At 40.3% G+C, this 14,983-nt stretch overlaps 1 protein-coding gene across 3 annotated transcripts in view; it reads left to right on the top strand.

Annotated features, from left to right (window-relative positions):
* ELP1 (elongator acetyltransferase complex subunit 1) overlaps positions 1 to 14,983 on the top strand; it is a 119,135-nt gene that overhangs the window by 69,985 nt on the left and 34,167 nt on the right. For all 3 annotated transcript variants that reach the window (XM_040417844.1, XM_040417843.1, XM_040417845.1), the window contains 2 exons: positions 9,009 to 9,154; positions 10,525 to 10,648. In XM_040417844.1, coding sequence (XP_040273778.1) covers positions 9,009 to 9,154; positions 10,525 to 10,648 — 270 coding nt within the window. The remainder of the gene's footprint in view (positions 1 to 9,008; positions 9,155 to 10,524; positions 10,649 to 14,983) is intronic.

The following is a 14,983-nucleotide window of genomic DNA, read 5'->3' as shown; positions in this document are numbered from 1 at the left end:
TGGTTGAAATGGTCTATGAGGGGCCGAATTTTGTGGAGCCGGTCAAAAGCTGGGTGGCCTCTGGGACGGGAGGTGGTGTTGTCGCTAAAATGCAGAAAACGCAGAATGGTCTCAAATCGTGTCCTGGACATAGCAGCAGAGAACATGGGCATGTGATGAATTGGGTTCGTGGACCAATATGACCGCAATTCATTCTTTTTTGTCAGGCCCATGTTGAGGAGAAGGCCCAGAAAAATTTTAAGTTCGGAAACTTGGACTGGTTTCCACCGGAAAGGCTGGGCATAATAGCTTTCCGGGTTTGCGGTTATAAATTGTGTGGCATACCGGTTTGTCTCTGCCACGACTAAGTCCAAGAGCTCCGCAGTCAAGAACAGCTCAAAAAAATCCCAGGGCCGAACCGATTTGAGCCGTCTCAACCCGAACTCCAGACTGGGCGGTGAAAGGGGGAACTACAGGTGCGGCTGAAGTTGGTGACTGCCAATCAGGGTTTGCCAGCACCTCAGGGATTCTAGGGGCTCTACGGGCCTGTCTGCGCGGTGGCTGCGACGGGGTAACTACTGCACGTGCCACCGTACCAGCTTCAACTGCCCTTCTGGTGCTCGCTACTTCACCAGGTTGTACGGCAGTGCTGGTACTAGGTCCAGGAAGGGCTGCGCTGCTGGTGTATGCCTCACCACGTGATCCGGCAGCGACAGCCCCACTCTGCTGCTCTTGAAGCGGATCCTGCTTAACCTGTGGTCTAGCGACACGGGGCCGGGTACGCCTGGTGCTGCCAGGGACCTCCACCTCCTCGTCCGAACTTTGGGTCAGAGAGCCACTGCTTTCCACAGGTTCATATTCTGACCCGCTAGATTCGTCAGATGAGGGTTCCCACTCCTCATCCGACTGGGTCAGAATCCTGTAGGCCTCTTCAGAAGAATACCCCCTGTTTGACATTTTGGACTACTAAATTTAGGGGTATTCCCTGAGACTACCCAAGAAAAAAAGCAAACCTGTCTTACAAAGGGGAGGCTAGCGAAGTACCGGAGGCCGCTGCGGTTGATAAAAAATATCAAAACTGATTTTTTTTATCGCCGCAGTGCGTGTAAAGTGAATGTGCAGTGATCAAAAAATAATAATTTTTTGTCACTGCGGTGGGGCGGGCGTGGGTGAACGCACGTGTGGGCGACTGATCAGGCCTGATCGGGCAAACACTGCGTTTTGGGTGGAGGGCGAACTAAAGTGACACTAATACTATTATAGATCTGACCGTGATCAGTTTTGATCACTTACAGATACTATAAAAGTACAAATGCTGATTAGCGATACGCTAATCAGCGAATAAAAGTGACTGCGGTGCGGTGGGGTGGGCGCTAACTGACGCTAACTACCTAACCAAGGGGCCTAAACTATCCCTAAAACCTAACAGTCAATACCAGTGAAAAAAAAAAGTGACAGTTTACACTGATCACTTTTTTTCCTTTCACTAGTGATTGACAGGGGCGATCAAAGGGGTGATCAAAGGGTTAATTGGGGTGCAGGGGGGTGATCTGGGGCTAAGGTGTAGTGTTTGGTGTACTCACAGTTCAGTCTGCTCCTGTGCTGGATCCAACCGACGAAAAGGACCAGCACAGGAGCAGACAAGCCATATAACAGATCATATTTACTAATATGATCTGTTATATGGCTTGTGATTCGATTTTTTAAAAATCAGCAACCTGCCAGCGACTATCATTGGCTGGCAGGTTGCTGATGCAATTCTCCTCGAACATTTGCCGGCCCGCGATGCGCATGCGCGGGCCGGCTGTGACCGAAATCTCGCGTCTCGCGAGAGGACGCGCCGGCGCGTCCACTCGGAATGAAACAACCACCTCCAGGACGCGTCTGTGCGTACAGCGGTCCGGAGGTGGTTAATCCATTTTTCCCAGTAACAAAGCAAGGGTTATAACAGCCAAACCAAACTCAATATTTATGGCCCTGATTCTGTAGTTTACAGAAACACCCGATATGTGGTCGTAAACAGCTGTACGGGCACACGGCAGGGCGCAGAAGGAAAGGAATGCCATACGGTTTTTGGAAGGCAGATTTTGCTGGACTGGTTTTTTTGACACCATGTCCCATTTGAAGCCCCCAGATGCACCCCTAGAGTAGAAACTCCAAAAAAGTGGCCCCATTTTAGAAACTACGGGATAGGGTTGCAGTATTGTTGGTACTAGTTTAGGGTACATGATTTTTGGTTGCTCTATATTACACTTTTTGTGAAGCAAGATAACAAGAAATAGCTGTTTTGGCACCGTTTTTATTTTTGTTATTTACAACATTCATCTGACAGGTTAGATCATGTGATATTTTTATAGACCAGGTTGTCACGGATGCGGCGATACCTAATATGTATACTTTTTTTTTTTTATTTATGTAAGTTTTACACAATAATAATATAATTTTTTAAACAAAAAAAAATCATGTTTTAGTGTCTCCATATTCTGAGAGCCATAGTTTTTTTCAGTTTTTGGGCGATTACCTTAGGTAGGGTCTAATTTTTTGCGGGATGAGATGACTGGCACTATTTTGGGGTGCATTTGACTTTTTGATCGCTTACTATTACACTTTTTGTGATGTAAAGTGACAAAAAATGGTTTATTTAGCACAGTTTTTATTTTTTATTTTTTACGGTGTTCATCTGAGAGGTTAGGTCATGTGATATTTTTATAGAGCCGATCTATACGAACGCGGCGATACCTAATATGTTTACTTTCCCCCCCTATTTTTTTTTACCAATTTTTTAAAACTTTATTTGGGGAAAATTACATTTTTGTTTATTTTTACTTGAAACTTTTAATATTTTTTGGGGAAAACTTTCTTTTTTCAACTTTTTTTTTCACTTTATTTTTTGTCCCAGTTTGGGACTTGAACTTTTGGGGGTATATTCCTTTACAATGCATTCCAATACTTCTGTATTGGAATGCATTGGCTGTATGAGTAATACTGTGTGCATTACTCATACAGCTTCTGGGACCTGTGAGATCCAGGGGGCTGGATCTCACAGGCTCTTCACCGGAAGGCAGCGCAGATGCCTCAGGAAGGCATCGCGCTGCCTTCCATGCCATCGGGTCCCCCCCACAGCCCCATGGGGACCCGATGGCACCTCCGATCACCGCCGCCGCATAAGGTAAAAGCCGCAACCCGCAGGTCTGAATTGACTTGCGGTTTGCGGCGATCGCCGACGCGGGGGGGATGATGACGGGACCCCCCCCCGCGCATTTAGCCGAGGTGCCTGCTCAATGAGCAGGCACCTTGTTCCGATCACCGCCCGCCGGTGATTGGAACAACACATGACGTACCGGTACAAGGGTTAAAGAGCATGGCCTGGGTGTTAACCTTACACCATAGGATTGTGACCTGTATGATAACAGGGACCTACAGTCAGGTCCATAATATTGGGACATCAACACAATTCTAAAATTTTGGGCTCTATACACCACCACAATGGATTTGAAATGAAATGAACAAGATGTGCTTTAACTGGTACACCACAAGATGTAAACCATTTGTGAGCCTCAAAAACAGGAAGGCCAGATTAGAGTTTGCCAAACGACATCTAAAAAAGCCTTCACAGTTCTGGAACAACATCCTATGGACAGATGAGACAAAGATCAACTTGTACCAGAGTGATGAGAAGGGAAGAGTATGGAGAAGGAAAGGAACTGCTCATGATCCTAAGCATGCCACCTCATCAGTGAAGCATGGTGGTGGTAGTGTCATGGTGTGGGCATGTATGGCTGCCAATGGAACTGGTTCTCTTGTATTTATTGGTGATGTGACTGCTGACAAAAGCAGCAGGATGAATTCTGAAGGTTTTCGGGCAATATTATCTGCTCATATTCAGCCAAATGCTTCAGAACTCATTGGACGGCGCTTCACAGTGCAGATGGACAATGACCCAAAGCATACTGCAAAAGCAACCAAAGAGTTTTTTAAGGGAAAGAAGTGGAATGTTATGCAATGGCCAAGTCAATCATCTGACCTGAATCCGATTGAGCATGCATTTCACTTGCTGAAGACAAAACTGAAAGGAAAATGCCCCAAGAACAAGCAGGAACTGAAGACAGTTGCAGTAGAGGCCTGGCAGAGCATCTCCAGGGATGAAACCCAGCGTCTGGTGATGTCTTTGCGTTCCAGACTTCAGGCTGTAATTGACTGCAAAGGATTTGCAACCAAGTATTAAAAAGTGAAAGTTTGATTTATGATGATTATTCTGTCCCATTATTTTTGGTTCCTTAACAAGTGGGAGGCACATATGCAAACTGTTGTAATTCCTACACCGTTCACCTGATTTGGATGTAAATACTCTCAAATTAAAGCTGACAGTCTGCAGTTAAAGCACATCTTGTTTGTTTTATTTCAAATCTATTGGGGTGGTGTATAGAGCCAAAAATGTTAGAATTGTGTCGATGTCCCAATATTTATGGACCTGACTGTATATGCCTCCAGAACACTGAATCTGGAAGTAATCAAGGTAGCTCTTAGCCACGAAAACAAACAAAGGAATTATTTTGTCTAGATACATACAGTACATCGCCATCTAGCTGATATACAAGATATTGCAACCTCGTTGTATCCATGTACCATATATTCTGTAGTATATATATTTCAGAAAATATCTTTATTGTCTAGAGAGAATAGATAACCAAGATTTAAATATGTATACAGAAATTGTCTGGCTCACGGTAAAATATCATATTTATTATAAAAAGCGCATAATTCTCTCACTCTATTATAAATAATAATCTAATTAATAAAAAAATGTCTAACATACATAACATATAAAATAAGGTTCTATAAAGTGCATAAAAACAATCAGTCTTGGTCCCATTTAATATCACATGCAGAGCTCTCGCATGTGTTGTTGCAAATGACGGCTTTACTGGCTACAAATTGTCTATTTAATAATGCACTCTTATACTGTGTGGTTCTTTGTTGATTTTGTTGCAATTTATTTTAAGTTCAAACCGTTGCGTTACTGCAGTGGTACTGCTATGTTGCTGCGTTCCTGATATTGAATATCCCAGTAGTAGATATTGCGGTTCATGTCTTAATAATATGCTTGCATGTTGTCAGTGCCTTTTTTATGGGCTTTACCATAATCAGTTAGCATGCCATATCTCAATATTGCTGCATTTCCAAAGATAAATATTGCAATGGTTAATATTGTTACTTACGTTCAGATCAGGGAACAGTCTGCTCATATTTCACAATAGTTAGTGATGCAGCTATACTTTAATAGTCTACTTGTAAGCTGTAGATACTTATTATGATATTGCAGGTAGATGTCTCTTACCCGGGCTGCTTGGGTTTCGCTGCAATGATGGCATCTGTGTTACTTTGCCAGCCAAGATATTTCAGCGTGTGCGCTCTTCCTGACGACGGACCTCCGGACGTATTGTTCAAGAATACACTTGCGTTGATCGACAGGAAAGAGATTAGATGTGCATCAAAGTTATGATGGAATTTATTTTGTGTTGTCCCACAATTATTTTTCTTTTGATTCCAGTTATTTACAGTTGATTGGGACCGCCATGGGCACCTGGTTCGCCCCCAGTTATGCAAACCTGTTTATGGCAGCGTGGGAACAAGAACACATCACTCCAAGAATGGGGACTGGCCTGATGCCCTGGCGTAGCTATATCGACGATGTTTTGTTAATTTGGGACAAGTCATATTCTGAACTTAGAGAATTTATAGAGGAAGTAAATCACAACGACCTGAACCTCACATTTCTACCACAGATAATTGGAAAAGAGGTAGAATTTTTGGTTTTGAAGATCCAGTTTGGGAATTCGTTCATCTGTAGTACGTTTCACAAAGAAGTATCCAAAAATAGCTTAATACTACATAATAGTTGTCATCTACCAAGATGGCTACTTGGAGTGCCAAGGAGCCAATTTAGACGGCTAAAAAGAATTGCACTAAGATGCCATTTGAATTAGAAGTGCAACAGACAAAACTACAGTTTATAGATCAAGAATATCTCATAGTATTACAAGAGTCCTTAAATAAAGTCAGACACATGGACAAAACAACCTTTTTCCAAGAAAAAACACACATAGAAAATAATACAACAGAAACATCTAAAATAATTGCACCATTCAATACAGAATACAAAAATATAAAAAAAGTAAATAAAAAAACATTGGCATCTGCTGAAAGAACATAAATTATTTGGTACTATATTACCTGACCAACCTCCAGTTGTATTCACAAAGGCCCCAAATCTGGCACTTCAGGTAGCCCCAACTATTTGAAGAAAACCACTTAAGGCTATTTGTACACCTTGAGCGACTGAGTGGGTTTCATACAGGTAAAACTCCAAAAAATTCTATCGCGCAAAAGTTCATTTATTGCATTAATGCAACTTAAAATTAGAATATTGTGAAAAGGTTCAATATTCTAGGCTCAAAGTATCACACTCTAGTGAGCCAATTAATCCATACCCCCTGAGATTGTGACTTTGGGGTTTTATAAGCTATAAGCCATAATCATCCAAATTATAACAAATAAAAGGCTTGAAATATCTCGCTTTGCATGTAATGAGTCTATCTCGTATATTAATACCAATAAGCAAAGGCACAATACCGCAAAAAATAAACTACCATATATAGTCAGTCACACACGTGCCTATGGTACAAAATCAAATAAAAGCGCCTATAAAAGAACTACCAGACCGCATGGAATCAATATTGTATTTTATTTAACAAATTAGAATAAATAGCAATAAAAGCAAGTGCAGGGAAAAAGGCGACATCACCAGAGGGGGGGGCACAATGGTACTAATTCATACTGCTCCAACATCAAGTACAAAAATATAAAGTGCAAGTGCTATTACGAACAGTGCTATAGATTACAAGGCAGAATCAATTACCCATAGCGTGCCTCCTCCAAAATGGCGCCAACTCCTTTTTATAGGCGCTTATCTCATATTAGTTTCACCTTTTAAGTTGCATTACTGATATAAATGAACTTTGCATGATATTCAAATTTTTCGAGTTTCACCTGTAGATGTAGAGTATGTTCTAATTCTAAAATTATGAAATTTCAGAAGAAAAACAAAAGAAGTTAGATCTACAGTTAATGAATTCAAGTTGGAAATAAAAGATTTTAACATGTAATGCAATGGCAGTAACTTATATTATTGAATGCCCATGTTCTAGGCAATATATAGGTCGTACAGGAAGACCTTTGAAAACTAGAATTGCTGAGCACATTAACAATATAAAAAAAGGAAACGAAAAACATTTATTGTACCAATTTAAAATGTATCATGGCAGTGATCCAGTGGGGCTGAAGTTTATGGCTACACAATCGGTCAAGAGATTGGAGGGGGGATTTCGGTCTCTATTGCGACATAGTTCAAACTCTGAGTTGGAAGTCTTTGGATTTATATAATATCAGCATATGGGGATGGTAGGACAGCATGCACAGCATGTCTATGCCAGGCTGTATACCAGTGCATCAACTTGCCCTGCATCCTCCCCTCCATCCTTTTAAAGACTTCTATAGAGAAATTTGATATGAGCAGATCATTTTCTGCAGCAATTGAATATTGAGGAAGGTATATCATCAGAAGTATCAATAATTTGTTACGTTTTAACTTATCTCCATCTGTAGATATGTTTTACATGTAGGAATCAGAGTGTGGCTGTCAGGCTACCATTTCAAGCCCTTATATTTTTGGTACTTTTATATTTCTCAGTTTATTTTATAATTAAGGCTGATGTATTGTATAGTATAAATCAGAATAGATATAATCATCATACTTTATGAGAGCATAAGAACAATGATACCGGCTGTGATTCAGCAGCGATAGTAATAGCAAAATTGCAACATGAGAACTGACACAAACCGTCTTGAGGTCCAGTCCAGATTTTTGAGGCAACTTAATCTAATTATATAAAAAAAGGGAAGGTCCCAATCCTAATCATTTTCTGCCACTAAGGAAGGAACACTGGGTTCCAAAACGAGTCTGGCTAGACGGCAATACTGTATCATTATAACTTTAATGCACCTCTAATCTCATTCCTGTCGATCAACGCAAGTGTATTCTTGGACAATACCTCCGGAGGTCCGGTGTCTGGAAGAGCACACAGCGCACGCGCTGAAATATCTTGACTGGTAAAGTAACACAGATGCCATCATTGCAGCAAACCCAAGCAGTCTGGGTAAGAGACATCTACCCTCAATATCATAATAAGTATCTACAGCTTACAAGAAGACTGTCAAAGTATAAGCTGCATTACTAACTACTGTGACAGATGAGCAGACTGTTCGAACGTAAGTCATAATATTAACCATTGCGATATTTATCATTGGGAACGCAGAAATACTGATTTATGGCATGCTAACTGATTATGGTAAAGCCCATAAAAAAAGGCACTGAGGACATGCAAGCATATTATTAAGACATGAACCACAATATCTACTACTGGGATATTCAGTATCAGGAACGCAGCAACATAGCAGTAACGCAACGGTTTGAACTTAGTCAATTGCAACAAAATCCACAAAGAACCACCCAGTATAAGAGTGCATTATTAAATAGACTATTTGTAGCCAGTAAAGCCGTCATTTGCAACAACACATGCGAGAGCTCTGCATGTGATATTAAATGGGACCAAGACTGATTGATTGTTTTTATGCACTTTATAGAACCTTATTTTATATATGTTATGTGTGTTAATGAATTTTTTTATTAATTAGATTATTATTTATAATAGAGTGAGAGAATTATGCGCTTTTTTTTTTTTTAATAAATGTTTTACCGTGAGCCAGCCAATTTCTGTATATCCTTGGTGAATAATTTTGATGCTTTTTTGGTAGGAAGCAGGTTGAGCCCTGGAGAAGGCACACCTGGTGAGCTTACCTATTTAGAACTGAAGATTTAAATATGCTTAATTAATCTTACTATATTTAGAGCTGGTTCCAAGCTGCTGCATAGCAAACTAATCACTGGTACACCCTTATTCGTTTTGCAGAGAGCCCACCGTGTCCAGATGCCGTGAGTGCAGAGGAAGCCTTGAAGTACCTGCTGTTCCTTGTGGATGTCAATGAGCTCTATGATCATTCTCTTGGCACATATGACTTTGATTTGGTTGTTATGGTTGCCGAAAAATCACAAAAGGTGAAATGATTGTTTGGTTATTAATGGTTAAAGGTAATGATTTGTAGATTCAGGCAATTGATGCATTGTCAAGTCTAAAGGAAAACTCCACTTTTGGAGGAAACTTTGAACAAAATTTGAAGCAGAAATATACAGTGATACTTGCATAAAGTGATTTCTGGTATACTTGCTTTATTGTAGGGGTTACATGCTGTATGGTAAGGCTACCCTGCTAATAGGAAAACCAGCTCAGGCCTAACTCAAACTGACAGATTCTTGTCCTCGCGAAAACCAGCTTAATGGGGGTGTCCCATGAAAAATGTTCTATAGTTTTTAAACCATGCTTTTTATTATTGCATGTAATTAAAAGTTTAGTATAGCCAGTGAGTTACTCACAGAAATTTATCTGTATAGCACCGCCTGCTGTTTGTTCTTTTTCTAATTTTGCTGTCATCCTTACTAAGGTGGACGCACATGTTCAGTTCCATTTTTCAACTGCAGCCGAATAGACAAGGCTCCTTTTAGCTGCCAGCTAGAAGTAAATCTAGCAGAGCAATGAATGGGGAGATCTCTGGTTCCATTTGAGGTACAGGGCTGGTTCTAGCTTTGTTAGAAAGCGAATGTCATACACAAGATAATGTCTGACTTTTTTTTACTAACCCCTTTTAACACGTTTTTGGTTAAATTTTTTTACACCCTTGTGTTTTTGTGGTAAAAATGAAGCTCCTGGTGTTAGCTGAGGGTAAATTGGAAATATGAAATGTACCACAAACAAGCATTTTTGTTCATTAAGTGCCATTTTTTGTTGTTGCTTCTTTTCTAAAATCAGCATGCTGAAGCTTTTGGCATTTTTTCATGTATTTTGCCAGCACCTCCTCTATAAGGGAAAAACTCCATAAAGAAAATGCTAGTGGTAAGACACACTGGGGGAGATCTATCAAAACTGGTGTAAAGGAAATCTGGCTTAGTTGCCCATGGCACCCAATCAGATTCCACCTTTTATTTTCTAAAGGAGCACTGAAAAATGAAAGATGGAATCTGATTGGTTGCTATGGGCAACTAAACCAGTTCTAATTTACACCAGTTTTGATGAATCTCCCCCAATATGTACAAAAAATGCCTCACTCCAGATCCGTGAATCCCACCCTTTATTCAGTGGACTTCTGGTCCCCATCTGTCACGTGCGCCATTGCAACCAATGACTGGCCTCAGTGGTGACATGTCCCTAAGCAGCACGTCAGTATTTGGTCTCCTGCTGTTTGGGCACACGTCACTGAAGGGAACAGTAAAGTACAGCTTCCTTCATAGGTACTGCTGGATGGTGAGGAATCGAAAAAAAATCAACCGCTGTAATGGCAATGAGTCTTAGTGTTCCCTTTTTTTTGTCACAGGACCCAAAGGAATATCTTCCATTCCTCAACACACTAAAGAAAATGGAAAGTAATTATCAGCGATATACTATTGACAAGCACCTGAAAAGATATAAAAAAGCTCTTGGACATCTCAGCAAATGTGGTAAGTAATAGTCTTGTCTATAGAAAAATCACCTGGTCCAGATGGCATACACCTCCTCATCCTGAGTTACTTAAATAATGTAATTGACACACCCTTATTTCTAATATTTAAGGGTTCTATAATAATAGGGTCTGTTCCACAGGTCTGGTGTATAGCAAATGTGGTGCCAATATTCAAAAAGTGAGCTTGGAAACTATAGGTCTGTAAATTTTAAAAGCAATTTAGGTAAGTGTTTGCTATTTGGAGCTGGGACGCAGTGCACAGTCAGCAGGCGGAATTTTTTTCCACCTTACAGAAGACCTGCCCCTTTAGACAGCGTGTTTCAGCATGGAGAAGGCCGTTGCTGCACTGCTATAAATATATCTATATTATATCTATATTATAGATATATAAGTGCCTGAGATAGAATCACTTGAGGAACATTGATAGCAGTGCAGCAGGCGGCTGTGCACTCCTGCACACAAATTCGCAAGCATTTGAACACGCTTTATCTAAGGGGGCTAAAAGGGGAGAAAGTCATATGATTGGCAGACCAAACGTCATGCCGCATCAGTGTACACTGGATAGTGAAGGTCACTTGACTTCTATCCTGGAGTATCTCAGTGAAAAGCGGGTTCAGAGTTGGGCCACGAAAGTAATAACTGGAATGGGTGGACTACAGTACCCAGAAACATTATCAAAATTAGGGTTATTCAGTTTAGAAAAAAGACGACTGAGGGGAGATCTAATAACCATGTATAAATTTATCTAAGGCCAAAACAGGGATCTCTCCCATGATCTATTTATACCAAGGACTATAAGCATGACAAGGGGATATCCTCTGTCTTCTTTTTTTTTTTTTTTTATCGGATAGTTTTTATTAACAATTTTTCAATATACAGAAATAAAAAAAAGACCCCATCAGAGGATAAAGAAGTAGGTACATACAATCCCATTGGACATTCAGAGTGTTATCGAGACCTTTTCATAAATCACGTCCAACTTTTGATTAATGCAATCAAATGATACAGAAAACTACCCTTGCAACTGTATTACATATTAGTATAGAATAAACTGCCCCTATCCCTAACACCCACCCCCCATCCAGCGATGAGATGGGTACCACACCACTAATATAGGTATAGCGTATCAGAGCACCGAGGGAGATATTGCCGACACTCTAAGTATGAGCTCCATCCCTTCCTAGATAAACTGTTCAGTAAGCACCTACACTTCAAGTCACCTACCATAATTTCCCTTCCCAGTTCTGGTCACGCGTATGCATGTTCCAAAACCGCATGCATCTCTGAGACCACTCCTCCCAACACGACCAAGAGAACTATAGAAACATAGAAACATAGAATGTGTCGGCAGATAAGAACCATTTGGCCCATCTAGTCTGCCCAATATACTGAATACTATGGATAGCCCCCGGCCCTATCTTATATGAAGGATGGCCTTATGCCTATCCCATGCATGCTTAAACCCCTTCACTGTATTTGCAGCTACCACTTCTGCAGGAAGGCTATTCCATGCATCCACTACTCTCTCAGTAAAGTAATACTTCCTTATATTACTTTTAAACCTTTGCCCCTCTAATTTAAAACTGTGTCCTCTTGTGGTAGTTTTTCTTCTTTTAAATATGCTCTCTTCCTTTACCGAGTTGATTCCCTTTATGTATTTAAAAGTTTCTATCATATCCCCTCTGTCTCTTCTTTCTTCCAAGCTATACATATTAAGGTCCTTTAACCTTTCCTGGTAAGTTTTATCCTGCAATCCATGTACTAGTTTAGTAGCTCTTCTCTGAACTCTCTCTAGAGTATCTATATCCTTCTGGAGATATGGCCTCCAGTACTGCGCACAATACTCCAAGTGAGGTCTCACCAGTGTTCTGTACAGCGGCATAAGCACTTCACTCTTTCTACTGCTTATACCTCTCCCTATACATCCAAGCATTCTGCTGGCATTTCGTGCTGCTCTATTACATTGTCTTCCCACCTTTAAGTCTTCTGAAATAATTACTCCTAAATCCCTTTCCTCAGATACTGAGGTCAGGACTGTGTCAAATATTCTATATTCTGCCCTTGGGTTTTTACGCCCCAGGTGCATTATCTTGCACTTATCCACATTAAATTTCAGTTTCCAGAGTTCTGACCATTCTTCTAGTTTTCCTAAATCCTTTTCCATTTGGCGTTTCCCTCCAGGAACATCAACCCTGTTACATATCTTTGTGTCATCAGCAAAAAGACAAACCTTACCAGCGAGGCCTTTTGCAATATCACTTATGAAGATATTAAACAAAATCGGTCCCAGTACAGATCCCTGTGGAACCCCACTGGTAACATTACCTTGTTTTGAATGTTCTCCATTGACTACAACCCTCTGTTGTCTGTCACTCAGCCACTGCCTAATCCACTCAACAATATGGGAGTCCATGCTCAATGACTGCAGTTTATTGATAAGTCTTCTATGTGGGACAGTGTCAAAAGCCTTACTAAAATCTAGATATGCGATGTCTACTGCACCTCCACCGTCTATTATTTTATTCACCCAGTCAAAAAAATCTATAAGATTTGTTTGACATGATCTCCCTGAAGTAAACCCATGTTGTTTTTCATCTTGCAATCCATGGGATTTTAGATGTTCCACAATCCTATCCTTTAATAGGGTTTCCATTAATTTGCCTACTATTGATGTCAGACTCACTGGTTTATAGTTGCTCGATTCCTCCCTACTACCTTTCTTGTGAATGGGCACGACATTTGCCAATTTCCAATCTTCCGGGACGACTCCTGTTACTAATGATTGGTTAAATAAATCTGTTAACGGTTTTGCCAGCTCACCACTAAGCTCTTTTAATAATTTTGGGTGTATCTCATCAGGCCCCTGTGACTTATCTGTCTTCACCTTAGACAGCAAACTTAGAACATCTTCCTCTGTAAAGATACATGCATCAAACGATTTAATAGTCATTCTTTCTAGTGGAGGTCCTTCTCCTTTTTCTTTTGTAAAAACTGAACAGAAGTATTCATTAAGGCAGTCGGCTAGCCCTTTATTCTCTTATACATACCTTCCGTCCTTTGTTTTTAATTTAGTTATTCCTTGTTTTAATTTCCTTTTTTCATTTATATATCTGAAGAATGTCTTATCCCCTTTTTTTATAGACTGAGCTAGTTTTTCTTCTGCCTGCGCTTTAGAAGTTCTTATAACTTGCTTGGCCTCTCTCTGCCTAATCTTGTAGATTTCCTTATCTTCATTGCTCTGGGTTTTTTTATAATTACAAAATGCTAGCTTTTTATTTTTAATGATTTGGGCCACTTCTGCTGAGTACCACATTGGTCTCCTCCTTTTTTTGCTTTTACTGACGAGTCTAATGCAATTTTCTGTTGCCTTCAATAATGCACCTTTTAAGTAGTCCCATTTCTCCTGGACTCCATGTAATCCGTTCCAGTCTGATAAGGACTCATTTATGACTAATTTCATTTTTGAAAAGTCTGTTTTTCTAAAATCTAAAACTTTTGTTTTTGTGTGGTGGGACTCTTTCACAGTTCTTATATTAAACCACACTGACTGGTGATCACTAGATCCCAAGGTTTCGCCTACAATGACATCATATACCGAATCCCCGTTTGTGAATACCAAATCCAAAATGGCCTCCCTCCGGGTTGGCTCCTCAACCACTTGTTGTAGAGATAACCCCAGTAGGGAATTTAGAATATCTGTACTCCTGGTAGAACTTGCTATTTTGGTTTTCCAGTTTATATCTGGAAGATTGAAATCTCCCATAATGATAACTTCTCCTTTCATTGTCATTTTAGTTATTTCTTCAACTAGTAGATCATCTAGTTCTTTTGAAACTATAAACCAAGCTATGTCGCAGCGGTCCTATATACTTCCCATTTGTCCCATATTTTGGTAAACTTGGCCAAGCATTGCCTTTTAATATATACACCTTTTTCCAGGCGGAGGATTTCAGCCATTCTGTTCAAAATTCAGCCACAGATGGAGGCTGGTGTCTAAGCCAGTATTTAGCAATTTATTTCCTGGCCTGGAAGAGCAGACGCTGCACTCTCAAGCGTGAATTTCGTTTTTTAATGTCCAATATTCCCAGCACACACGTCCTCAGACTAGGCAGGACCACATTTTGCTATTTCTTTAATACAGGTTAACACACCTGTCCACAAATTCATAAGTACATTCCCTGAACATATGCATCAGGGATGCAGGACTCTCCCAACATCTAGGGCAGGAAGCATCTTGAATAGAAAGGATGGAGTCCGATATACCCGGTGAATAAGAAATAATTGGGACATACTCTGACCCTTTCACAGTGATGACTGAGGTGTCAGTGCCAGT

The sequence above is a fragment of the Bufo bufo genome, chromosome 2 (assembly GCF_905171765.1).
Source record: "Bufo bufo chromosome 2, aBufBuf1.1, whole genome shotgun sequence".
NCBI classification, from domain to species: domain Eukaryota; kingdom Metazoa; phylum Chordata; class Amphibia; order Anura; family Bufonidae; genus Bufo; species Bufo bufo.
This window is presented reverse-complemented; position numbering and strand designations above follow the sequence as displayed.